The sequence below is a fragment of the Myiozetetes cayanensis genome, unplaced genomic scaffold (genome assembly GCF_022539395.1).
Source record: "Myiozetetes cayanensis isolate MyiCay16 unplaced genomic scaffold, myiCay2020 scf3, whole genome shotgun sequence".
In the NCBI taxonomy this organism is placed as follows: domain Eukaryota; kingdom Metazoa; phylum Chordata; class Aves; order Passeriformes; family Tyrannidae; genus Myiozetetes; species Myiozetetes cayanensis.
This window is the reverse complement of record NW_026087521.1, coordinates 3,828-27,608: the sequence shown is the minus strand read 5'-3', so window position 1 is coordinate 27,608 and position 23,781 is coordinate 3,828. Positions and strand designations below refer to the sequence as shown.

The 23,781-nt window shown below is 52.8% G+C and overlaps 1 protein-coding gene across 2 annotated transcripts; it reads right to left on the bottom strand.

Moving 5' to 3' along the window:
- Window positions 1-2,613: 2,613 nt before the first annotated feature.
- LOC126645093 (otolin-1-A-like) lies at window positions 2,614-19,064 on the bottom strand. Of its 2 annotated transcripts, none has more exons than XM_050325061.1 (8): window positions 19,021-19,064; window positions 18,284-18,409; window positions 17,938-18,048; window positions 8,862-8,915; window positions 7,220-7,282; window positions 6,652-6,714; window positions 5,422-5,537; window positions 2,614-2,791 (listed from the first exon to the last, which is right to left on the bottom strand). In XM_050325061.1, exons 3-8 carry the CDS (start codon window positions 17,992-17,994, stop codon window positions 2,710-2,712), a joined length of 435 nt encoding a protein of 144 aa, XP_050181018.1. In that variant the 5' UTR covers window positions 17,995-18,048; window positions 18,284-18,409; window positions 19,021-19,064; the 3' UTR covers window positions 2,614-2,709. The 2 variants fall into 2 exon arrangements, with proteins under 2 accessions (XP_050181018.1, XP_050181019.1); XM_050325062.1 differs by lacking the exon at window positions 2,614-2,791 and adding an exon at window positions 4,604-4,759.
- Window positions 19,065-23,781: the final 4,717 nt, after the last annotated feature.

Genomic DNA, 23,781 nt, shown 5'->3' with positions numbered 1-23,781 from the left:
TGACCCATGTGAGAGGTGACCCATGTGAGAGGTGACCCACGTGCCGTCCCCCGCTGCTGCCGGGCTGACCTGTTGATATTTCGCCGTGTGTGCCGTGTGCCAGCTCTCAAATCTCTCCAATTTAGCTGCTGGCAGGCGCCAAACTCACCACATCTGCCTCTCAGCTCGCTCCTGACCACCTCCTTCACCTCTTCCTCCTGTGCCAAGGGGGGGTTAAAAGTGGGATTTTGGGCCCTGGCACCATCTCCCTCTGCTCAGGGTCCCCAAATGTTGCCCCCCCTCTGCTGGAACAGCTCAGGGCAGAGACACCTTTGGTGCCACAGGGACCTCTTGGGATAGGATTTGGGAAAAAATTCCAGGTGTGGGGCTCATTCCCTCTGCAAATTCAGGGCCATCCTGCCTCCTGCTCCTCTTGCCTGGAGGAACTGGGGTCTGGCATCTGGGATCTGGGACTGGGATCAAGCCCAGCATGAGGATCAGGTCACACCTCAAGGTTGGCTCTCCAAGGAGCATCCCCACCCTTCTGGAATGATCCATGAATCCAAGGTCCCTCAGACATGCCCCAACTCTGGGAAGCTCCACCTTCATCCATCCAAAAGGCTGGTCAGATGATCCCATGGGATTGCCCCAGGAGATGCAGCTGTGCCTCATTTCATCCTTCCTTTACCTTTTCCCGCCTAACAGCATACCCTATGGAATGAGACATCTGTCTTATGGATTTTGAGCCTGTCCTGGCTCAGCCAAGTGCCACAGTTTCCCGGGAGCATCTTCCACGGCTGGTGGTTGGTGTCCTGCTGCAGTTCACGTGGTTGTCACCTCAGATCCTTTGGAAGTATCCCAAATTTCAGGGTATTTCCCACTCAGGGCTTTTCATGGAAAGCCACCCCTTCCCATAACACTCAGACTAAAAGTAATCTTCCACACTCTGGAAAATTTAAAGTATAAATCAAGTGGCACAAAACCCCATTTCCAACAGGATAAAGACCCAAATTTTAAGGGAGATCCAGCAGGGATTTATTAATGATCCATGTGGATCTTTTCCCTACAGGATTGACAAGCCCAGAGCAGCAGCTTTTCCCTGCTGGCTTTAAAAAGGGGACACATTCCTGTCTTCTGCCCTTCCCTAGTGTTGGATCAGCCCTGGTGGCCCCGATCCCATGGGCCAAGCAGGAACTGCTAAAATTAATCCTCCACACTCTGGAAAATTTGAAGTATAAATCAAGTGGCACAAAACCCCATTTCCAACAGGATGGAGACCCACTTTTTCAGGGAGATGCAACAGGGATTGTCCCCTGATCCATGTGGATCTTTTCCCTACAGGATTGACAAGCCCAGAGCAGCAGCTTTTCCCTGCTAGCTTTAAAAAGGGGACACATTCCTGTCTCCTGCCCTTCCCTAGTGTTGGATCAGCCCTGGTGGCCCCGATCCCACCTGCCAAGCGGGATTTGGAGGCTGGGAGAAGGGAATCGTGCCTCAGGCTCTCCATCCTCCTTCGGGTCTGACATCCTGGCACTTGCTCCCACCCCCAGCCCGCTGTCCCCGCGTCACGACCAGCGCCCTCATTTCCCGCATTTCCTCAGGATGAAACCATTTCCCAGCATTTCCCGCCTCCCCTCGGCCTCTCAGGGGGGCAGCCTGGCCTGTTTTCCCTCCTCGGGAGGTGCCCGGAGTACTCACCGAGAGCCCGGGATGTCCCTTTTCTCCTTTCCCTCTGGCCGGGTCGTTTTCACCCTGGTCCAAACACTTCAATCAACACAAAAGCTCAGCGGATTCACCGCTAAATGCTCCCACCTCAGACCCGGCAGACGGGCAAAAAAACTCCCCACTCTGAATTCCCTAGAAATTTTAGGGATAGCTGCGAATAAGCCCCAGAGGAGACAGGAACAGGCTAATCCACGTGCAGGAAAACAAGAACAAAAGCACCCATCAGAGCCGGGCGAAGCGTCCCAGAATTTTTTTGGGAGCTCTGCTATACTCAAACAATAAAGATTTTAAGAGCTGCGGCCTTAATCAGGTTTGTTTTCTGTTTTTTAAGGGGGTTAAAAACAGAGGAGCTGCCTCCCGGGAGAAAACACCCTGACAAATCTGGGCTGAGAGCCGCTGAAAACCGGATTTGTTGATTAAAAACACTTAAAGGAATATTAAAGGAGTGGGAGCACAAGAAGGATGGGCCGAATTAGAGAGCCGAGAGGGTCGTTTTTCTCAATCCACGCGGCTGGAACACGAGGGGGAAAATCACATTACCTTCCATCAGCACAGGGAATCAAAGTAAAGGCACCTCCTGGTCCCAAAATCCCGTGAGACAGTGGGCGGGACTCGACCGTGGGCTGTGATTTGGGGCTGGAGGGGGAGAAGCTCTTGTTTGTGTTCCCCCACGGGCGTTTAAAGGTGGAAAACGCTGCCCTGCACCGAGGGGTTTCTCCTGGTTTTCCTGAGGATGTGCTGGCCCAAAATAGGGAGTTTGCACAAGGAAATCTTATATAAAACATTCCCCAGGACTCCCAGGATTGTCCCAGCTGGAGAAGTGGAGGCATCATTCCCATATCCAGTGCCTGGTATTTGGGTGTGAAACACTGTCCCTGCTTTTGTTGTTGCAGGATTTGGAGGGCTGGGAATTGTCCCCTGGAGCATCCAGGGCTCATCCAGAGCTCTGCAAGGCTGTGGGAGCTCGGGAAGCTCCCCGGGAGCTGGGGCTGGCTCATTCCACACTCACTGCGGCTCCTTTTGGCCCATCTGTGCCCGGGGGGGCCCTGAGGCAGAACTGGCACTTCCCTCTTCTCCCTGGAGGACCCTGGAGAAGGAGAGGAGAGCTCAATCAAAGCCCCTTCCAGATTTTATCCCACAGCTCTGGGGGGCATTTTCCCCTTAAAGCCCAATTTGGGCAGTGGCAGGAGAAGACACATCCCCTGGGAGGAAAAGCTTGAGAGAATTGGGAACACTCAGGTTGGAAAAGGCTTTGGAGTGACCTCACTGTGGCCTTCCAGGACCTGAAGAGAGCCAAGAAAGGTGGAAAGGGAATATTTAGAAGAGCTTGGAGTGACAGGACACAGGGAATGGCTTCCCAGTGCCAGAGGGCAGGGACAGATGGGATATTGGGAAGGAATTGCTGGCTGGGAGGGTGGGGAGGGGCTGGACTGGATTTCCCAGAGCAGCTGTGGCTGCCCCTGGATCCCTGGGAGTGTCCAAGACCAGCTTGGATACCCTTGGGTGTACACCTGGAACAGTGGAAGGTGTGAGGGTCAGAACTGGACAACCTTCAAAGTCCCCTCCAACCCAAATCACTCCAGGATTCCCTGGGAAGACACCCCAAGCCCTGTGGATCTTGGGGGCTCCCCAGGCAGACCGGAGGGGATGGGATCAGTGCCCTGGGATTTTCCCAAGCCCTTTTGTCCTGGGCCACCCCGAGGTGTTCCCTGTGCAGGCAGGAGGAGGAGGGGGCACTTTTCTCTCCCATCACAAATTTAAGAGCTGGAGCCTCAGCCAGACACGACAATCCCCTCCCACCCCGGCACTGAGGGCGACCTCTCCGCTGGACTTTCCACCCCGGGGGACTTTCTCCTTTAATTTAGGGGACAAGACAAGGAGCAGAGTGAGAGAAGTGGCACCAGGTAGCCTGTCTGTAATCAGCTCCGAAGCAAAGCCCTCCATTACCTCAGACACAACTTTCCTGAGCTAGCAACCCCAAAAAACACCCCACTTCCAGCCTTTTTTGAACATCCTTGATGGGACTCTTGTCTTTTTGGCTCCTTCCTCCCTTCTGGGATCCTTTTGGTATGTTTTTCCTTGCAGGTGCATGGGGAGGGAAAGGGGAATAATGTCCTTATTGTCCCCGAGGAGGGTTTCAGGCCTGGTTTTTGTGGTTCTGGGAGGGCTTTTGGGCCCCTTTAGGGGCAGGTTTGGGGGCAGTTCTTCCTTTAGTCATCCCAGCTGGGATTCAGGTGTGGGTTTAGGCTCTGGGCCAAGCCTTGGATTGGTGTGGATCAAGCCTAGACAGAGTCTCACACTACACATGCTCAGTTTGCCCCCCCACCCAACATGGGCCTTTCCTGCATTTTCCCTTCCTTGATCATTTATTCCCTAAGACTTAAAACCCCACAGCCCTTCCCAGCATTTGATGCTCTTCCCTGGATGGGGGAAAAAAAAACAGCTGGACAACCAATAAATGCTAAAAAAGACCCCTCTGTACCCCCCAGAAATCAGAAGGTCCTGCCAGGCCCTCCAGGACAGGGAGGCCTTTGAGAGTGGATTAAAAGAGGTCCAGACTTGTTAAGACTTTCCCACAAAATCTGGGCTGAGTTGTCCCAACCTCTGCACTCCCAAAATCCCAACTCCTGTAGGGCTGGCAGGAGTTAAGCAGGGCTTGTGGGTTAACAGCTCCAGCTTTTCTTTGACTCCTGGTTCTTTCATGTTAATTCAAGTATTCTCTAGTCCAAGCCTGAAATTTGGCCTCTCACAAATGAGAGTGCTCTCTTTTTTTGTTTTTGTTTGTTTGTTTATTTGTTTTGGTTTTTTTTAAATTAAAATAGCTTTAATTTTAAAAGAACTTCAATTTCCAGCCCTCTCTCACTTGGAAAAAGTCTTTTATTACTTAGTGGTTGCTGTCTCAAGGGTGGGTGTCGAATTAATCCCTCGCCGTTGTTTGGGGCATCACCTCATTTCCACAGAACCGGGGGAGGGACTGTGAACCCGCCGGTAAACCGCATTAACAGCTCATTTCCAAGCCTTTTTTGTTCCATTTTCCAAAGGTTCCCGGCGTGCCCTGAATGCAGAGACGCTCGTTAAACGCGGCCCACCCACCACCGGCTCCTTCCAGAGCCCTGGCACCCCCTGACCCCCCGGATAATCAGCGGCAGCCACGGAGGGGGGAGGCACTCGGTGTCCCGGTGATTGGAAATTATCACTCGAAATATCTGCACGGAGAGGGAGGGAGAGAAGGGAGGGAAAATCTCCGGGGATAAAGGAAGGGAGGGAGGAAGCGAACTGAGAGAGATCCCAGGGAAAGAGGGGATGTGGGAGAGCTGGGGGGAGGAGGAAGAGGAGGAGGAGGAAGTGGAGGAAGAGGAAGAAGAGGAGGAAGAGGAAGAAGAGGAGGAAGAGGAAGAAGAGGAAGAGGAGAAAGAAGAGGAATAAGAGGAAGAGGAGGAAGAAGAGGAATAGGAGAAAGAAGAGGAAGAGGAGGAAGAAGGGGAAGAGGAGGAAGAAGGGGAAGAAGAGGAAGAGGAGAAAGAAGAAGAAGAGGAAGAAGAGGAAGAGGAAGAAGAGGAATAGGAGGAAGAAGAGGAATAGGAGGAAGAGGAGGAAGAAGATGAAGAGGAGGAGGAGGGAGAGGAGGAGGAGGAAGATGTGGCCATGTGGGGACCCCTGTGGGGGCCCAGCTGGGGGGTTTGGCCTCTGGGTCAGGGCAGGCTCAACCCGTCTCACCTGTGGTCCAGCTCTCCCCGGGGCCCTCGAGGTCCATCCACCCTGGACATTCCAGGCTTCCCGGGCCCTCCCATCTGCTCCTTGAAGCCTCCCAGCTCAGGAACTCCCTTGGTTCCCTGGGGATCACCAACACCCGTGGGTTTGGAGGTGTTCCAGTCCAACATCACCCAAATTTGGGGGTTCCCAACCCCGTGGCTTTGGGAACGGAGGGACACTTTGGCTTTGGACACCCCCTCCCTTGGGAGGATCCCCTTGACCATTTCCTAATTCCCAGCTCTCCCAGCATGTCTAAACAGAGTACTTTAGCCTGTGACCTCAGGAAAAACAGAGAGCACTGGTCTGGAAATTCCCCCCGCTCATCTGCACCCTCGGGAATCCATCCTGAACGGGGAAATGCTCCCGTGACACCCAGCAGAAGGAAAAAACCCAACCCCCCCACCCCCAACCTCCTTCGGAAGGTGGGAAACAGAGCTCTTTGGGAAGGAGAAGGACAGGGAATGATATTTTCCTCAAAAAAGTCAATAAAAGCAGCAACTCCTTGGAGATCCCAAATTGCCCTGGGCGGTGGAACTGGATGCAGGAAGGGTCTGAAGGGCTGGGAAATGCCTTGGTGGAACCTGCTGGGATTGTTGGATGTTTTCCTTTCTCCTTTTTTTTTTTTTTTTTTTTTCCCCAAAGCAGTTACTTTTTTAACCAAAATCCCCCCTTTCTCCCCCCGTGGAAAAGACAAATTTTTTTTGGTCACCATCTTTTAAATTGAAAGAATTTTAAATTTCAATTTCAACCTTTTAAACGGACAATCCAGCAATGCAGAGAAGGGGAGGGGGAGGGATCCAGGTGGGGACTCCTCAGGGAGGAGCTTTAGAGCCACTTCCACGGCCAAGGAGGCATCCCAGGAACCCTTTAATCCTGGGAATGGTGGGGGAATAAACTCTGCAAAGCCCAGCTGGGGGAAGTTGGGGCTGTTTTTCCTCACACTAAGTGGGATCCCCCCCTTTCCCTCCCCACTGGGGTTTTGTACAGAGGGTGAATTTAAGGAGATCTCCCTTCTCCCGTCCTTTCCAGTGGCATTCCCAGCTTTTGCTGCTCCAAACAGTCACCCTTTGCCCTCTGGAAAGGGTACTGTGATGGAGCAGGTGGGTCATTTTGTTAACCCAACCTGAGGGGTGTGGGATTTATTTACCCTTTGCCAAAAGGCAGCTCGAGGGGAAAGGGGAGGGGAGTACGAACCTTGGCTCCTTTGTCCCCAGGAATTCCCGAGGCTCCCTCCTTCCCTGCTGCTCCCCATTCCCCCTGGAAGGAGCCAAAGGGGAAATCATCATGGATAACAACGTGGCATTTCCTGGGATTTCCTGAGGGACCTGGTTTTGTTTTCAGGTTACGGAGTTGTTGGGGGAGCGTGAGCTCAGCACTCAAGGAGAGGGGGAAAAATCCCAGTAAAAACCCCCATTCCTTCAGAATTCCAACAGATCCCTGTGGAGCACCAAGGGCTGGGGTGGATGAAGCCGCTTGAGAACCATTCCCTGGTTGAATTCCAGTTCTCTGGGGTGGACTTGGGGGTGGAATGGGAAAACCTGACTCGTGGAGGTGAGGAAAGTCCCCCATTCCCCAGTGTCCAAACATCTCCACGTTGGTTTTCTGGGAACACATTCCAAATAACCCAGTTTGGGCCCTTAGAAGGGAACAAACACTTGGCACCTGCAGAGCTCTTGGGAAGCCTCTTATTTATGGAACTGGGTGAGTTTTAAGGTTCTTTCCCACCCAATCCTCCCTGTGACCCCACAGTTCAGACACTCACCTTCGGTCCATGCTGTCCATTGGATTCTGGGATCCCCCGTTTTCCAGGACTTCCCGTTTCTCCCTGCAGATGGAAAAGAAGCAGATGGGCCCTGAGGACAAACAGGCCCCGAAACACTGGGGGGAAAACTGGCTCTGAAAAAAGCAAGGAAAAGGATAATTGAGGGCCAAACCTGATGACAGCACCAGTACTGGAAAATCCAAATTCTTATTTGGGCTGTAAATTTTAGATCCACATTTAACTAAGGTCTAATTTTACTAATTGGGCCAGTGGAAAAACCAATTAAGAGCAATTTAACTCCAATCATTTTAAATCACTAGGAGTTTTAGGTTGTCTCCAGCTCAGCTCCAGGCAAGGAGGTGGGAAATTCCCCGGGCAACACTTCCCTCACTCAGCAGACCGAGGCTGATGCAGGAAAATATTAATAACAACAATAATAATAATCACAACACCAATAAACCCACATCCCACTGGCTCAGTTTACCAGCAGCTCCCTTATTTCTTATTAAATGTTATGAAACCCTGCCTAAAAAGCCCATTAAGGGTCATTATCTTTGTTTGCAGAGCAAGGGCTGATGAGAAGCTAAAACCAAGCCCAGGTGTTGCTAAGCTGCCGCTCAGGAGGGAATTTAGGCGAGGCCTGGTTTATTTTGTGCCCCAGATTATCCCGAAGTTCCCTGCAATCCTTAAAATCTCTCCATCCCCTGTCCCCCTGCTCCTCGTGGCTGGGTCCTCCTGTGCTTCCCAGAGGGATTTTTCCCCCCAGAGCTGGGAGAGGGGGGGGATTCTTCCTGGGGATGAACGGGAAGAGAAGGGATTTAAGGGGGAAAAAATCAGTTTCAATAGGAGGGCAGAGATCCAAGGTTGTTATTGGACAAAATGCAGCTCCAAACTTTCCCCAATGAACAGGAAATGGAATGCCCAAGGAGGAAGGATTTGCCACAAAACCACAGGGAAAAGAAATGGGAATAGAGGGGATTTCAGGGGGAAAAAATCAGGGTTTCTGTAGGAGTGCAGAGAGCTGGTGGCCCAGAATTCCAAACTCATTTCTGAGCACAGAGAAAACAGGACTTGAAACAGGAATTAAAGGTTGTTAGTAGGGAAAATGAGCTCCAAACTTTCCCCAATCAATGGGGATATGGAATGAGGGATGAATGGAATGCCCAGGGAGGAAGGATTTGCTGACCAAAACACAGGGAAAAGAAATGGGAAGAAAGGGGATTTAAAGGGGAAAATCAGAGTTTCTGTAGGAGCTCAAAGACCTTGTGGCCCAGAATTCCACCCTCATTTCTCAGCACGGAGAAAAGAGGAATTGAAACAGGAATTAAAGGTTGTTAGTAGGGAAAATGCAGCTCCAAACTTCCTCCAGTGAACAGGGAGATGGAATGCCCAGGGAGGAAGGATTTGCTGACCAAAACATAGGGAAGGAAATGGGAAGAGAAGGGATTTAAGGAGAAAAAAATCAGAGTTTCTGTAGGAGCTCAAAGACCTTGTGACCCAGAATTTCACCCTTATTTCTGAGCAGAGAGAAAACAGGGATCAAAACAGGAATTAAAGGGTGTTCTCAGGGAAAATGCAGCTCCAATATTTCCCCAGTGAACTGGGAAGCTAGAGCAGGATGGGAAGTCTGGGATTCGCTCACCTTGGTGCCTTTGGCTCTGGGAGTGCCGGTGTGTCCCAGGAGTCCTCGGAATCCCTGAGGATAAAGGACATCACAGGGGTGGCTGTTGGATCAAGGAGAGGGGCAGGAGGGAGGAATTCGGAGCTGTTTGACCAGCACCACGCCCAGAAAGCTTTGGAATCTCTCCAAGGATCGGAATTCCACAGGATCTCCCCCCCACCTCCTTCCTCACCTTTGCTCTTTTCTGCCCGGGGTCACCAGTGGTCCAACGATCACCTTTCCATCCCTATGTGGGGAAAAAAAAACCCCAACAAACCAGGACAAAACCATTCCATGTTTGGAATGAGAGGTGAAGGATCCAAGGGCGGGGATAACTTGGGAGGAATTCTCCATTTTTTTGTTGTGCCTTCAAACACCAAAAACTCGCTGGAAATTCGGGGCTCGGGGTGGTTTTGGGGGCTGGAAATGCAACGAGCTCTGGAATGGGGGCTGGGAATGCCCTGGGAGGAGGTCAGGGATGTAGGGAAGTGGGAAAGGATCCTCTGATGAGTCAGCACTGGGAGAAGTTTGGGAAATGCCTCTTGAGGGCCTGAGTGAGGTCTGGGAGATAATGAGGTGGAACAACCACAACCACTGAGGTGTTCGAGGTTCTCCCTCTGCTCTTCTGTTGGTCGCTGCCCCCGGAATAACTGAACTGTTATTCCAAGTCTGTATCCCTCCGGGCAATACCCAGGGGGAGTTCATTACTTCCTCCCAAAAGTCTTCCTCTTCTGCTCCCTCCCTCCCAAAAATCTTCTACTGTTTTTTCTTTTTTTTTTTGGTCTCATGGAAAAGCAAAGCAGGAAAAACCTCCAGAATCCAGTTTGTCTCCAGAAAACAAAGCCCTGCTCCCACGAGGCATCCCTTTGAGGATGCATTTTTAGCAATTATGTGCCAATGTCCCACCCACGGGCAGCAAATTATTTGGGATCAAGGGAGATGTCCGACCAGTTTGTCCCAGGAAAACGAGGCCCAGGAGGGCTTTGTAGGGAACGATTCCATCGTTCCCTGCTTTCTCCACCAGGCAACTCAGCACTGAGCAGCACTTGGCACGTGGAGGAACTTGAAATTTGGACCTTGACAAGAAACCAAGAGAAACTCAGACTGGAAAAGATGGGATAACTTAGAAGTCTGGAGACATGGACAGGGTGTCTGCTGGGAACCGGAGAATGATCCTCCCAAAAATCAGCCCAAGAAGCACATTGGGGGCTCCTCCAGCAGATTAAGGAGTGATTTCTCTGCAGGAAAGACTCACCTGACTCTGGGGAACGGGGTGTGGGAATGAGGGGTGGGGTGTGGGAAGAGAGATGAAGGCGGGCACAGAGTCCCTTCCTGCCACTCACTGGCTTTCCCTTCAGCCCCTGGAGGCGTCTGTCACCTTTGGCTCCCTTGTTCCCATCCTGCCCATCCAGACCTGCTGCCCCCTGCCAAAAAGTGGGGAAAAAACCACGGATTTTAGCAGCGGTTGAAGGGGTTGGGAACAATTGTCAGGATGAAAGTTCATTGGGAAGATCCCGGAGTCCAGGATTTTGCAGTCCCAGCTGGGAAGCTCCCTGAGACCTGAGGCTGGGATTGACCACTAACTCCTCCTGGGCTTGTAGGGTTGGCAAACAAAACCTCTGAGTTTTCCATCTTGGAAAATCCAGGGAAGTGGCAGCTAAAGAGGCATCCTGGGCAGAGAGAATTCTGGTGGTGACAGCTGAGGTTGGACAAGGGATACTGGGACTTGCGGGGAGGGGGGGGTGGGGGGGGAGGTCAAGCACATTCCTGGGCTCAGGATCTGCAGCTTCAGACCTTTTTATGCCACATTTGGGAGCTTCTGGAGCCACCCAACTGAGAAGGGACCCAGCCCCACATCCAGCACTGGGACCTCTTTGCCTGGGGTCAAATTAAAGCTACAGGAAAATCCCATTTATTTAGGGTTTTTTTTGCAAGGCTGCCACAGCCTGACCAGTTTTCCTGGCACTTTTCAGCCCCCCCCCAGATGTGAGGAAATGGAATTTATCCCCACTTGAGGCACTGAGTGCACAGAGGAGGCTGAACTGGCTCCTTAAAGCAGATCAGATGGACAAGTGGTGGCTGTGGTTGGAAATGGGAACAAGGACATTAAGGAGGACACTGTGAGTGACTTAAAGGGGGCCAAACACGATCCTGGGCTCTGTATCTGCAGCTTCAAACCTTTTTTGCCACATTTGGGAGCTTCTGGAGCCACCCAGCCGAGAAGGGACCCAGCCCCAGGTCCAGCACCGGGACCTTTTTGCCTGGGGTCAAATTAAAGCTACAGGAAATTCCCATTTATTTAGGGTTTTTATTTTTTTTTTTCTTTTGCAAGGCTGCCACAGCCTGGCCAATTTTCCTGGCACTTTTCAGCCCCCTGGGTGTGAGGAAATGGGATTTATCCCCACTTGAGGCACTGAATGCACAGAGGAGGCTGAATTGGCTTCTTAAAGCAGATCAGATGGACAAGTGACATTCTCTGCCTGCCATCAATTTGCTGTGGGATGTTGAAAGGAAACACATTTATTAAAAGAAAATATATTTAACCCTCCCCTGCCAGCAGATTCCTCCTGTCAGAGATGAACAGTTCAAACTGTTCCCAACACGATCCTGGTGACAAGAACCAGCCCAGAGTCCGTCCCAGACCAAGCACCGTTTCATTCCCAGGTGGAAAAACTCAGCGTATTTTATATTTCTGAGTAAAAGGTGGCTTTGGGGGAGCCAACCTGGTGCTTCTCTGGCTCTGCAGGTCATGTTTGGATCAAGGAAAATCCACCAGCAACCAACCCTCAGGCCCAGGCGTGCCCTGCAAACTATTCCCGGGTGCCAATTGTGTTTGTTGACACAATTGACAGGGGAAGTTCCAGCTAGGGCTGTAAAAAGGGCCATAAACTCCAGGGATAACAGGAATGTTCTCTGTTTGCTGGGACAGGTTGCTTGTTTGGAGAGTAATAAACCATTTGGTTGGGGGGGGTTAAACCCCACAAATGCCCAGATTCTCCCTGGAATCTCACAAGTGCCTAGAATTGCTGAGATAGCCACAGGCTGGGCCAGCCCATCTGGCCAGGGCTGTTCCCGAGGGCAGGGGCGAAAAAAGGCTTTTCTGGAACCTGAGCCTGACGGATCCTGACACCAATTCGAGGTTTCTGAGGTTTTCTGTGCCAAGTTTTTCCTTGTTTTCCTGTTTTTGTCCCCCCGCCCCCTGCCTGTGCCCAGCTCTCATCTCCCTGCTTTACGTCGTGAGGTGCTTCTTGATTCACCTCGACCTGCAAGGATCCCAGCTGGGTTTAGGAAGAGCTTAAGCTGAGCTGGAAGGCTGCAAGCTGGGTTTAAGCCTGGCCTAGTGAAGAGAAACAAGTCTGGGATTGTTTTTGTCCCTCCATAGGCTTTACCACGGGGGACCAGAAGGTTTGTCACCAGGCTTGGAGGTGGCAGCAGGTCTGGTCCTGCTGCAGCTGGGAGGGAGGCAGGACAAGGAGGTGAGGATTCCCAAGGAAATCTGCACCAGGGACAAGAAAAAGACAGAAAAGGGGGGAAAAATAATAAAAAAAGAGATAAAAATGAAAAATAATATAAAAAGAAAGGAGGGAGAAGACGAGGAAACATGTTGAGCAGTTTGCAAAGAAGGATCTGAATGGAAATGGAAATTTGTCCCCTCAGGTTTACATTTTGACTCTTTCTAGGTAAATAAAAGATGGGGGAAAAAGCAGTTTAAAGGCAATTTAAGTGGTGGAAATGGCTCTTGCTGTCATTAAAGTGTTGCAAAGACTTCATCAGCTGCAAAGACACAGGTACCACAGGCACTAGCCCTGCTGCAGCTGGGAGGGAAGCAGAACAAGGAGGTGAGGTGAGGATTCCCAAGGAAATCTGCACCAGGGCCAAGAAAAAGATAGAAAAGGGGAAAAATTATAAAAATAAGAGACAAAATTGAAAAATAGTATAAAAAAAAGGAGAGAGAAGAAGAGGGAAAATGTTGAGCACTTTGAAAAGGGGAAGGAGCTGAATGGAAATGGAAATTTGTCTCTTCAGATTTTCATTGTGGGTCTTTCCAGGCAAATAAAAGCTGGGCAAAAAAAAAGCAGTTTCAAGGCAATTTGACCGGTGGAGTCCTGGAAATGGCTCTTGCTGTTATTAAAGTGCTGCTGGAGCAGCTTCACCCAGACACAGGTATCGGGGAGAGGCTGAGTCATCACTCCCGTGACGCAAAGACATCTCCGAGCGGCCCCAGATGCTTCCAGGCACAAATTCCTGCGGATCCTTGGGCTGGAGCCTCTCGGCTCAGCCCCTGCAGGCAGATGAATAGGCTGGGAATGAGTTGGATCGCGCTGGGAAAGGGTGGCACCCACCGGCACCTCCTGGAAGTATGCGCGGAGCTCTCTGAAACGTCAAAGGGTGCCAGGAATTCCCAACCCCTCCACTCCAAAGATTCCCACCTCCCGGGCTTCCAGGATTAATTATGCAAATGGAGGAGGCTGGGAGTGTCCACCTCAAGAGTTTCAGCGGGGTTTTTATCCCTTGCCCGGGTTTTTTACCCCTTCCCTGCCAGTGTTTTTTGTCCTGCGGTGATTTGCTGCAGTTTGGAGCATCCTCCTCTCTCTCTCCCCCCAGAAAAATCGTGACTTGGTGTGGGAACAACCTGGGATAGTGGGAGGTGTCCCTGCTCATGGCAGGGGGTGGAATGAGACAGTCCTGAAGGTCCCTTCCTGCCCAAACCATTCCATGGTGGTTCCGTGTGTCCTGGAGGCTCCGATGATAACTCGTCCTCAGGCACTATTATGCAATCATGGAATTGTTTGGGCGGGAAGGGACCTTAAAGCCCATCCAGTCCCACCCCCTTGCCATGGGCAGGGACACTTTCCTCTATCCCAGGGTGCACCAAGAGAATCCAGCCTGGCCTGGGACACTTCCAGAGATTCAGGGGCACCACAATATCTGCAGCAAAGTCAAATTCCTGCTTAAAACCACCCCCCCCACACACACTCTGGGATATATCCACCCTTAATTCCCAGATCCTGAATGGTCATGCCCATTTTAGACACCCAATGGAGTGAAAAATCCCAGATTTCTCCCACTTTTCCCTCCCTCTCTGCTCCAGGTTTGGAATACATACTCTGGCAAACACTGGAGAGGGAAACACATCCAGGATGATCTGGAAGCAGAAGCAGAAGATCCCAGGAGCTGGTGGGTCTCCAACCTCCAGGGAAGTTGGAGCAGGACACCCCTGGGAATAATCCCATGGCTGTTGGATGGTGTCACCACACAGATCCTATTCTTTTTAGGGCAAGAATCCCCAGGCTGCTGAAAAATCCAGAGGGGGAGGTGAAGAACAACCCTGAGCTCCAACCTGGACTCTTAATGAGGAGCACCAGGATGGGGAAGGTCAAGGAACACCCAGGAATTGTAGGTCCTGGAAAGCCAAACTATGGAGCAATGGGAAGAGAAAGGGTGTTAAAAATCAGCTTTTGGGAGAGAATAACAGGTTAATTCCTTGGCATTTGAATTTTTTTTTTGGTATTTGAATTTTTTTTGGCATTTGAATTTTTTTTTTAATTCGAATTTTTTTTGGTATTTAAATTTTTTTTTTTTTTTTAAATTTGAATACCTGAGCATTGGGAATAAAAAAGAGGAGTTGGAAGCATGAACAGATGATCAAGATGAGGAGCTACATTCCCAGCAGTTATTCCCCATCCCACAGCCCGGAATCGCCAGATATTTTGATATCAAAGCATAAAACCAGGGAATTAATTAATAATTAAACCAAATTAGACACCTCTTCGCACTCAAAGCCCGAGATCTTCCCAGAGCGCAGGAAGGAGAGGAAAAAACTGGGATTGGGAGCAGTTTTTTAGTTCCATTCCTGCATTTTTTTTTTTGTACAGGAGCAAAAAAATGTGGATTAATCCAAATTAATTTTGCTTTTGTGTGGAGATTTGGAAATGGTTTAAGCTGGGAAAAGGAAATCCTAAAGGAAGGATTTCCCAGGAAAAGTTGGGCCAGCACAGCCCTATTCAGGTTTTCAGGGATCACAGTCCTGTTTTCCGGGATTTTCAACCGACCAGGGGATAATTCCACAAAGTTTGTGACTCACAGACATAAATATATAATAATAATAATAATAATAATAATAGAAATAAAACTATTTTAAATATATAAGGAGGGGAGGGAAAGGAATTGGGATTGATCCAATGAAAACTGAAATTCCCAAAGGAGGACAGGGATGGGAGAAGGAGGAATTAGGGAGAGAGGGCCAGGGAGGACCCATCTCGGGCAGGGGGTTTTTGGGATAAGAGAAATATCTCCAGGCTGATCTGGGGGGCTCGGAGATCCCGTGGGATGAGAACACAAGGATGTTGCCATCCATCCCCAGCTGGATCCAGCTGGGAATGTTCATCCTGGAGAAGGAAAGGCTCCAGGGAGACCTGAGAGCCCCTTGCAGGGCCTAAAGGGGCTCCAGGAGAGTTGGAGAGGGACTGGGGACAAGGCCTGGAGGGACAGTACACAGGGAATGGCTTCCCAGTGCCAGAGGACAGGGACAGATGGGAGATTGGGAAGGAATTCCTGGGAGTCCCTGTTTTGGGTTTATCCACCTGGAGATGGCTGGAAAATGCTCTTTCTCATCCGCTCAGCTCCTCGTTCAATCCTCAGCCATGGAAACAGCTCCTCAAGGCACGTCCAGGGGTTGCCAAGACCCCCCCCACCACCCCCCCCGAGGGTCGGGCTGTGCCCCCCACATGCACGAAATCCCATTTCCTGGGGTGCTGGGAAATTGCAGGGGGTAATAACTCGCCTCCATCCTGCAATTCCTTGGCAATTTGAGCAGTTTTCGGCTCGGAGGTGCTGAAAGAAAAAGCTGCTTTCTGAAAGGAATGATTTGCTGCTGCTGGGGAGGGAGGGTAGGGGGGGGGTGGGAGAAAAAAAGGAGAAAAGCAGAAAAAAAGAAGGAAAAGAGATAAGGGAGAAAAGGAACAGGTAAAATTAAGGGCAGGAAAGCGAAAAATGGAAATAAAAGGGAGATTTAAATAAAAAAAAATCTTCCCACAAAGAAAGAGGGAAAAAAAAAAAAGAAAGGGAGGGAAATGAAGCGACCTCGTGTTTATCAGCCTTGGGGAATCGATCTGAATTAAGGCTGGAAATGAACAGGTGGGAGGTGGAGGAGGCTGGAATTGTTCAGGAGTGGGAGGGGGAAGGATGATCCCATCACAAGAGGCACCATCCGTGCCTTCCCGGGCTCATCCTGCCCCTTCCTGCCCTTCATTTCCCTCTCCCCCAATTAACTCTGGCCCCACCGCTAATTGCTCCTGTGAGATGGAGCTGAGGGGTTATTATGGGATGTCGCTTTCCAGGGTCTGCTCCCCACCCCTGAGACTTTGAAGGGGTAAAAAAACCTGTCACTGCAGCTGCTGCTGCTGGGCAAACATTCCCTCTCTCCTGGCTCCGGCTCCTTCCCGCTGTCGGGAGACAGGGAATGTTGTTTTTCCCCTCCTCCTCTTCCTCCTCCTCCTGAGGAGAAAAAGGGGGTTCAGCACCAAATGTGACCCCTGGAGTGCAGATCCTGCTGTGCTGGGGTGGGGGGAGAGGGAGTTGAAGTGTTCTAAAAAACTTGGGGTGGTTGTTTTAGCGTCCCCAAGTTCCTGATAAAACGGGGAGCCTTGGATTTGCTACTGGAGAGAGTCCAGAGGAGGCCCCTGGGGGGGTTCACCTGGAGAAGGGAAGGCTCCAGGGAGATCTGAGAGCCCCTTGCAGGGCCTAAAGGGGCTCCAGGAGAGCTGGAGAGGGACTGGGGAAAAGGTCTGGAGGGACAGGACACAGGGAATGGCTTCCCAGTGCCAGAGGGCAGGGACAGATGGGATATTGGGAAGGAATTGTCGGCTTGGAGAGTGGGGAAGGGCTGGAAGGGGTTTCCCAGAGAAGTTGTGGCTACCCCTGGATCCCTGTGAGTGTCCAAGGCCAGGCTAGAGCAACCTGGGAGAGTGGAAGGTGTCCCTGGGGTTGGACCTGGATGGGCTTTAAGGTCCCTTCCAACCCAAACACTTCCATAATTCTCAGAAATTCAGAGGTTTAAACTCTAACCCCTGCACTTCCAGGTCTCTCTCCAGCTGAACCATTCCCAGCCAAGGGAAATGGGGTATCCAGGAGGGAAAACAAAGCTCTGGACGCTCCCGGCACAGCCGCAGCTCTCCCACCCGCAGGTCTGGGAGGCGTTTTCTGTGCCCGTGTTCGTGCCGGGAGCCCTCTCGTGGCTGCGGGAACATCCCACATTCCAGCTCCGGGATTCAGAGAGGAATCCGCAGGGGCTGGAAAAGGAGGAAGGGATGGGAACAGGACCAAGATTTTGCCAGACTTCCCGAGTCAGAGCAAGGTTCAGTCTCCGCTCTTGGAGTCACTCCCTTGTTCCTGTTCCTAAAAACATCCTCGTCAATGAGCCAGCAGCTGCCAGGAAACATTCCAGGGATTTCTCCAATCACTTTTTAGGGGACTATTGGGGTCCAACCTCTGTGATGGTCCAACTGGAGGGTGCTGGGTTTGGGGTCTCCGAAGGAAATCTGTGCCCAGGAGGGCAGGAAACAAAGAGGGAAATGGGATGTCAGGGCTCAGACAACAACCACAAATCATTGTCCATCACCTGAGCCGGGACAATTCCTGTTTCCAGGAATGGAATTGGATCAGAAAGGGATTTTCCTGGTTTATCCCCCTCAAAAAGTGGGTAATGAACCAACCAAACACTGGCCAAAGGCTCTGGGGATGAGGGGGTTTGGGTTCGATCCCTACATGGATCATTCACTTCAGAGTTGGATTTGGGGGTCCTTGTGGGTACCTCCCAACTCAGGGTGTTCTGTAAACTCATGAAAGGCCAAATTTGGCCCTTGGCCTCATGGCCAGCCCCATCTCTGAGCCCTGGTGTCCTCCAGGGATTGCTGGGCTCAATGTCCATCCCAGTCCCTCCCTGTCTGAGCCCTGGTGTCCTCCAGGGATGCACTGGAAGCTGCCCCAGGACCATCCTAGTCCCTCCCAGTCCCTCCCTCATGTCCACATTGCCCAGGACTCCTGGGGGGGCACACACCTGGCTGGTGTCCAGCTGTGGCTCCTCCCAGTCCTCCCAGTCCTCTGGAAGCTCCATGGACTGGTTTCCTAGCAGATCATCTTCTGGGAATGGCAGGGGTACAGCCGAGACCTGCAGAGGGTGACAAGTGACACCACAATTCCATTCATTTCCAGAGCAGAGACCCCCTTCCTGAGCTATGCCACTGATCAATGCACACAGATCCTCATCCCTTCCCCAGCTCCAGCAGGAAAATAGGGGGAAAACTCAGAATTGCAGTGAAATTCAAACAAAACTCCTTCACTTCCCAACAAATCAGCACAAAATGGAAGAGGAATTTGAAGTCTCTGACCAGGGATTTACTTACACCGAGGAGAGAGGAGTTTGTCCCTCCTGAGTCCCTCTCCGTCTTTCCCCCAGGTGTTTTCTCCAAGGATTCCAGAGAGTTTCCTGGGAACTGCTACCCAGGGTCAGAACCACCAGCAGAAGGACCCTGTGGAGACACATTCACAGAGTCACAGTCACACATTCACAGATTCACAGAGTCACACATTCAGAGAGTCACAGAGTCACAGAGTCACACAGTAATACATTCACAGAGTCACACAGTAACACATTGACAGTCACAGTCACACATTCACAGTCACACAGTGACACAATCACACAGTCACACAGTAACACAATCACACAGTCACAGAGTGACACAGTCACACGGTCACAGAATCAACTGGGTTGGAAAAGCCCTCCGAGATCATCCAGTCCCACCTGTGACCCAACCACACCCTGTCACCCAGCCCATGGCACTGATGCCACATCCAGTCTGTCCTCAAACACCTCCAGGGACGGTGACTCCACCCCCTCTCTGGGCAACCCATTCCAATGGCTGAGCACTCTCCATGGAAAAAATTCCTTCCCGGTGTCCAACCTGTCCTTGCCCTGGCACAGCTGGAGGCCGAGCCCTCTTGTCCTGTCCCTGTTCCCTGGAGCAGAGCCCGACCCCCCTGGCTCCCCCCTCCTGGCAGGAGTTGCAGAGAGTGAGGAGGTCTCCCCTGAGCCTCCTCCTGTCCGGGCTGAGCCCCCCCAGCTCCCTCAGCCTCTCCTCACAGCACTTGTGCTCCAGTCCCTTCCCCAGCCTCGCTGCTCTTCTGTGCCCCTGCTCCAGCCCCCCCACCCGGAAGTGTTCCCAGTCAACAGGCAAGGTGGCGCCCCCCCAACTGGAAGTGCTCCCAGCTGGTAGGAAATATGGTGTCCCCCCACCCGGAAGTGTTCCCAGCTGGCAGACAATATGGCGCCCCTCCTGGAAGTGCTCCCAGCCAGCAGGAAAGGTGGTACCCCCCCACCCAGAAAAACTCCCAGCCGGCACAAAATATGGCGTCCCCCCACCCAGAAGTGCTCCCAGCTGTCAGGCAAGATGACGCCCCCTGACCTGGAAGAGCTTTCAGCCAGTAGGGAAGGTCCCCCTAACCTGGAAGTGCTCCCAGCTGGAAGGAAAGGTGGTGCCCCCTACCCGGAAGTGCTCTCAGACGGCAGGGAAGGTCCCTCCCCACTCGGAACTGCTCCCGGCCAGCAGGCAAGATGGCACCCCCCCCACCCCCCCGAAGAACTCTAAGCTGGTAGGCAATATGGCCCCCCTCCCAGAAGTGCTCCCAGCTGGCAGTCAAGGTCCTCCCCCTACACGGAAGTGCTCCCAGAAAGCAGAAAAGATGGTGCCCCCCACCTGGAAGTTCTCCCAGCCGGCAGGAAAGGTGGCACCCCCCCACCCAGAAGTGCTTCCAGCCAGCAGGCAAGGTCCTCCCCCCATTCGGAAGTGCTTACAACCGGCAGGAAAGGTGGCGCACCCCCACCCGGAAGTGCTCCCAGATGGCAACCAAGGTCCTCCACCCACATGGAAGTGCTCCCAACCGGAAGGAAAGGTAGCATCCCCACACCCAGAAGTGTTCCCCACCGGAAGCCATGGACCTCCCCCAACTGGAAGTGACCCCAGCAGGCAGAAAAAATGTTTTTTCCGAAACTAGAAGTTGTGTCCCAAAATCTAAAGTGGCGTCCTGAAACCGGAAGTGGTCCCAATCAGCAGGCAGGGACCTCCCCCCAACCGGAATTGACCCCAGCCAGCAGAACAAATGGTTTTTTCAAAAACGGAAATGGTGTCCCGAAACCAGAAGTGGCCTCAACAGGCCGGCAGGGGCCTTCCCCCACCCGGAAATGGTCCCAGTCGGCAGGAAAAGCAATTTTTCAAAACAGGAAGTGGAATCCCGAAACCGAAAGTGGCCTCCCGAACCTGGAAGTGGCCTCAGCCGGCTGACAGGGGCCTTCCCCGACCAGGAAATGGCCCCAGCTGGCAGGAAAAGTGGTTTTTCAAAACCGGAAGTGGAATCCTGAACTGTTTGGGCCAGCCCACTTCTGGGTCGGGACCCGCCCACTTCCGGGTCTGTCCCCCGTGTTTTCTGCCAGCTGGCATCACTTCTGGTTGGGGCAAAGCAGGGTTCCTGCCCCCCTGGGGCCACTACCAGGTATGGGGAGGGCAGGGGGGACCACTTCTGGTTCATGCCCACCCACTTCCGAGTCTGGGCGCCATGTTTTTGCCGGTTGGCACCACTTCTGGGGGGGGAAAACCAAGTTTTCTGCACTCGGGGGCCACTTCTGGGTATGAGGGGGTAGTGGTGACCACTTCCGGTTCGGGCACGCCGACTTCCAGGTCTGGTCTGCCCATTTCCAGGTCCGGGAGCCATGTTTTCTGCCGGCTGACCCCACTTCTGTGGGGGAAACCAGGTTTTCTGCCCTCTGGGGCCACTTCCAGGTATGGGGGGGCGGCGGGGACCACTTCCGGTTCAGGCCCGCCCACTTCTGGCTCCGCACGAAATGCTTTCTGCCGGCTGGCACCACTTTCAGTGGGAAAACTCCCAGGTTTTTGGCCCCCTGGGGCCACTTCCGGGTATGAAGGGGCGACGGGGGCCACTTCCGGCTTCGGGCCGCCCACTTCCGGCTCCGGGCGCCATGCTATCTGCCGACTGGCACCACTTCCGGTGGGAAAAACCCCAGGTTTTTGGCCTACTAGGGCCACTTCCGGGTATGGGGAGGCGGTGGCGGCCACTTCCGATTCGGGCCCACCCACTTCTGGCTCCGGCCCATCCACTTATGGCTCCGGGCGCCATGCTTTCTACCGGCTGGCACCACTTCCGGTTGGAAAAACCCAGATTTTTGGCCCCGTGGAGCCACTTCCGGTTATGGACGGGCGGCAAATGCCACTTCTGGTTCGGGCCCGCCCACTTCCGGCTCCGGGCACCATACTTTTTGCTGGCTGGCACCACTTCCAGTTGTAAAAACCCAGGTTTTTGGCCCCATGGTGCCACTTCCGGGTATGGGGGGGGGGCGGAGGCCCCTTCTGGTTCGTGCCCGTCCACTTCCGGCTCCTGCCCGATCATTTCCGGCACTGGGCACAATGCTTTCTGCCAGCTGGCACCACTTCCGTTTGGAAACAAAGCAGGTTTTAGGCCCCCTGGGGCCACTTCCGGGTATGGGGGGGCGGCGGGGGCCACTTCCGGTTCGGGCCCACTTACTTCCGGCTCCAGGCTCTCTCACTTCTGGCTCCGGGCGCCATGATTTCTGCCGGCTGGCACCACTTCTGGTTGGAATAAACCCAGGTTTTTGGCCCCCTGGGGCCACTTCCGGGTATGGGGGGGCGTCAGGGGTCCCTTCCTGTTCAGGCCCACCCACTTCCGGCTCCGGCCCGCCCACTTTTGGCTTCGGGCGCCATGCTTTCTGCCGGCTGGCACCACTTCTGTTTGGAATAAACCCAGGTTTTTGGCCCCCTGGGGCCACTTCCGGGTATGGGGGGGCGTCAGGGGTCACTTCCTGTTCGGGCCCACCCACTTCCAGCTCCGGCCCACCCACTTCCGGCTCCAACCCGCCCATTTTCTGGCTCCAGGCACCATGCTTCTCGCATGACATCGCGTATTCTTAGCGTGTTTCAGTCACATGCGTGATGTCTGGTGTTCTTAGCCTGTTGGGCTTACAACCGTGACGTCACGTGTTCTTAGCATGTTTGAGTCACAGGGGTGACGTCGCGTGTTAGTGTGTTTGTAAAACACGTGTGATGTCATATGTCCTTATCGTGTTCTATGTGCACGCGTGACGTCGCGTGTTCTAAGCCTGTTGGACCCACAGGTGTGACGTTGCGTGTTCTTAACGTGTTTGAGTCACACACTTGACGTCGCGTGTTCTTAGTAAGTTGAGTCGCACACACGTGATGACACAAGTTCTTTGGGTCTTGAACCCACACGCGCAAGGTCGCGTGTACTTAGTGTATTTGAGTCACACACGTGACGTCGGGTGTTCTTTGCGTATTTCAGTCACACTCGTGGCGTCTCGTGTTGTTAGCGTTCTGGGTTTTCATGTGTCACGTCATGTGTTCTTAGCGTGTTCGAGGCACATGCGTGACGTCGTGTGTTCTTAGCATGTTGAGGGCCCACGCATGATGTCACGTGTTTTTTGCGTGTTGAACCGCACACGCGTTATGTGGCTTGTTCTTAGCGTTTTTTAGGAACACATGTGATGTCGCGTGTTCTTAGCGTGTTTAGTCACACGCGTGACGTCGCGTGTTCTTAGCGTATAGGCCCTCACGCGCAACATCGCGTGTTCTTAGTGTGTTGGAGCCACACGTGTGACGTCGCGTGTTTTTAGCGTGTTGGAGCCACACGCGTGACGTCGCATGTTTTTAGCGTGTTCGAGCCACACTCGTGACGTTGCACGTTAGGGTGTTTCAGTCACACGCTGTCCCCCCCGCCATTCTTTATAAATCAAGAGCCAGGAGCCCCAAGTGCAGAGAGGGCTGCAGGGAATAAGTGGCAATGCCTGCCTGTGTCTCCCTGTGTTCCCTGCATTCTCCTGCCTGTTCTCCCCTGGGCTGGAGAGCCCTGCCTGGCCTGTGTTTCTTGGAGGAGAGTGATGTTATTCCATTTGTCTCAAAGGTGTGTTTGTGGGCACTCGTTTTCTGACAGGCACTGCCATTTTCCTGTTGCCTTTCCCAAGTTTTCCCAAGTGCTGCCCTGCATGGGCCTTGGTGTGCTGAGACAGTGATTGCCAGGAGGAAGGTGAGCCTTGGCCTCAGCTGCCCAGCTCGGGGGGGTGGGACAGAATTGGGGTGAGGTCACCCCTGAGCCTCCTCTTTTCCAGACTAAGCAACCCCAGCTCCCTCAGCCTCTCCTCATAGGACTTGTGCCCGAGTCCCTTCACCAGCGCTGAGTACAGGGGAAGAATCACTTCCCACATCCTGCTGGCTGCACTGTTCTTGATGCAGGCCAGGATGCCATTGGCCTTCTTGGCCACCTGGGCACACTGCTGGCTCATGTTCAGCCTCCTGTCAATCAGCACCCTCAGATCCCTTTCCACCTGGCTGCTCTCCAGCCACTCTGTCCCCAGCCTGTAGCGCTGCAGGGGGTTGTTGTGGCCAAAGTGCAGGACCCGGCCCTTGGCCTTGTGGAACTTCATCCCATTGGAATCAGCCCAACTCTCCAGTCTATCCAGATCCCTCTGCAGAGCCCTTCTGCCTTCCAGCAGATTGACACTCCCTCCTAACTTAGTGTCATCTGCAAATTTGCTGATGATGGACTCAATCCCCTCATCTAAATCATCCATAAAGATGTTAAACAGGACTGGGCCCAGCACTGATCCCTGGGGGACACCACTGGTGTCCGGCCACCAGCTGGATGCAGCCCCGTCCACCAACACTCTCTGGGCCCAGCCCTCCAGCTCTTAACCCAGCAGAGAGTGCACCTGGCCAAGCCGTGGGCTGCCAGCTTTCCCAGGAGTATATTATGGGAGACAGCGTGAAAGGCTTTGCTGAAGTCCAGATAGACCACATCTACA

Excerpts from the sequence above, each read along its gene's own strand:
- LOC126645093 (XM_050325061.1), bottom strand. The coding sequence starts at position 17,994 with ATGGAGCTTCCAGAGGACTGGGAGGACTGGGAGGAGCCACAGCTGGAC. Across the intron at positions 8,916-17,937 it reads CACAGCTGGACACCAGCCAG|GGATTCCGAGGACTCCTGGG; the intron begins GTGTGTGCCCCC and ends CTTTATCCTCAG. Across the intron at positions 5,538-6,651 it reads CTGGGGACAAAGGAGCCAAG|GGAACCAAGGGAGTTCCTGA; the intron begins GTTCGTACTCCC and ends GGTGATCCCCAG.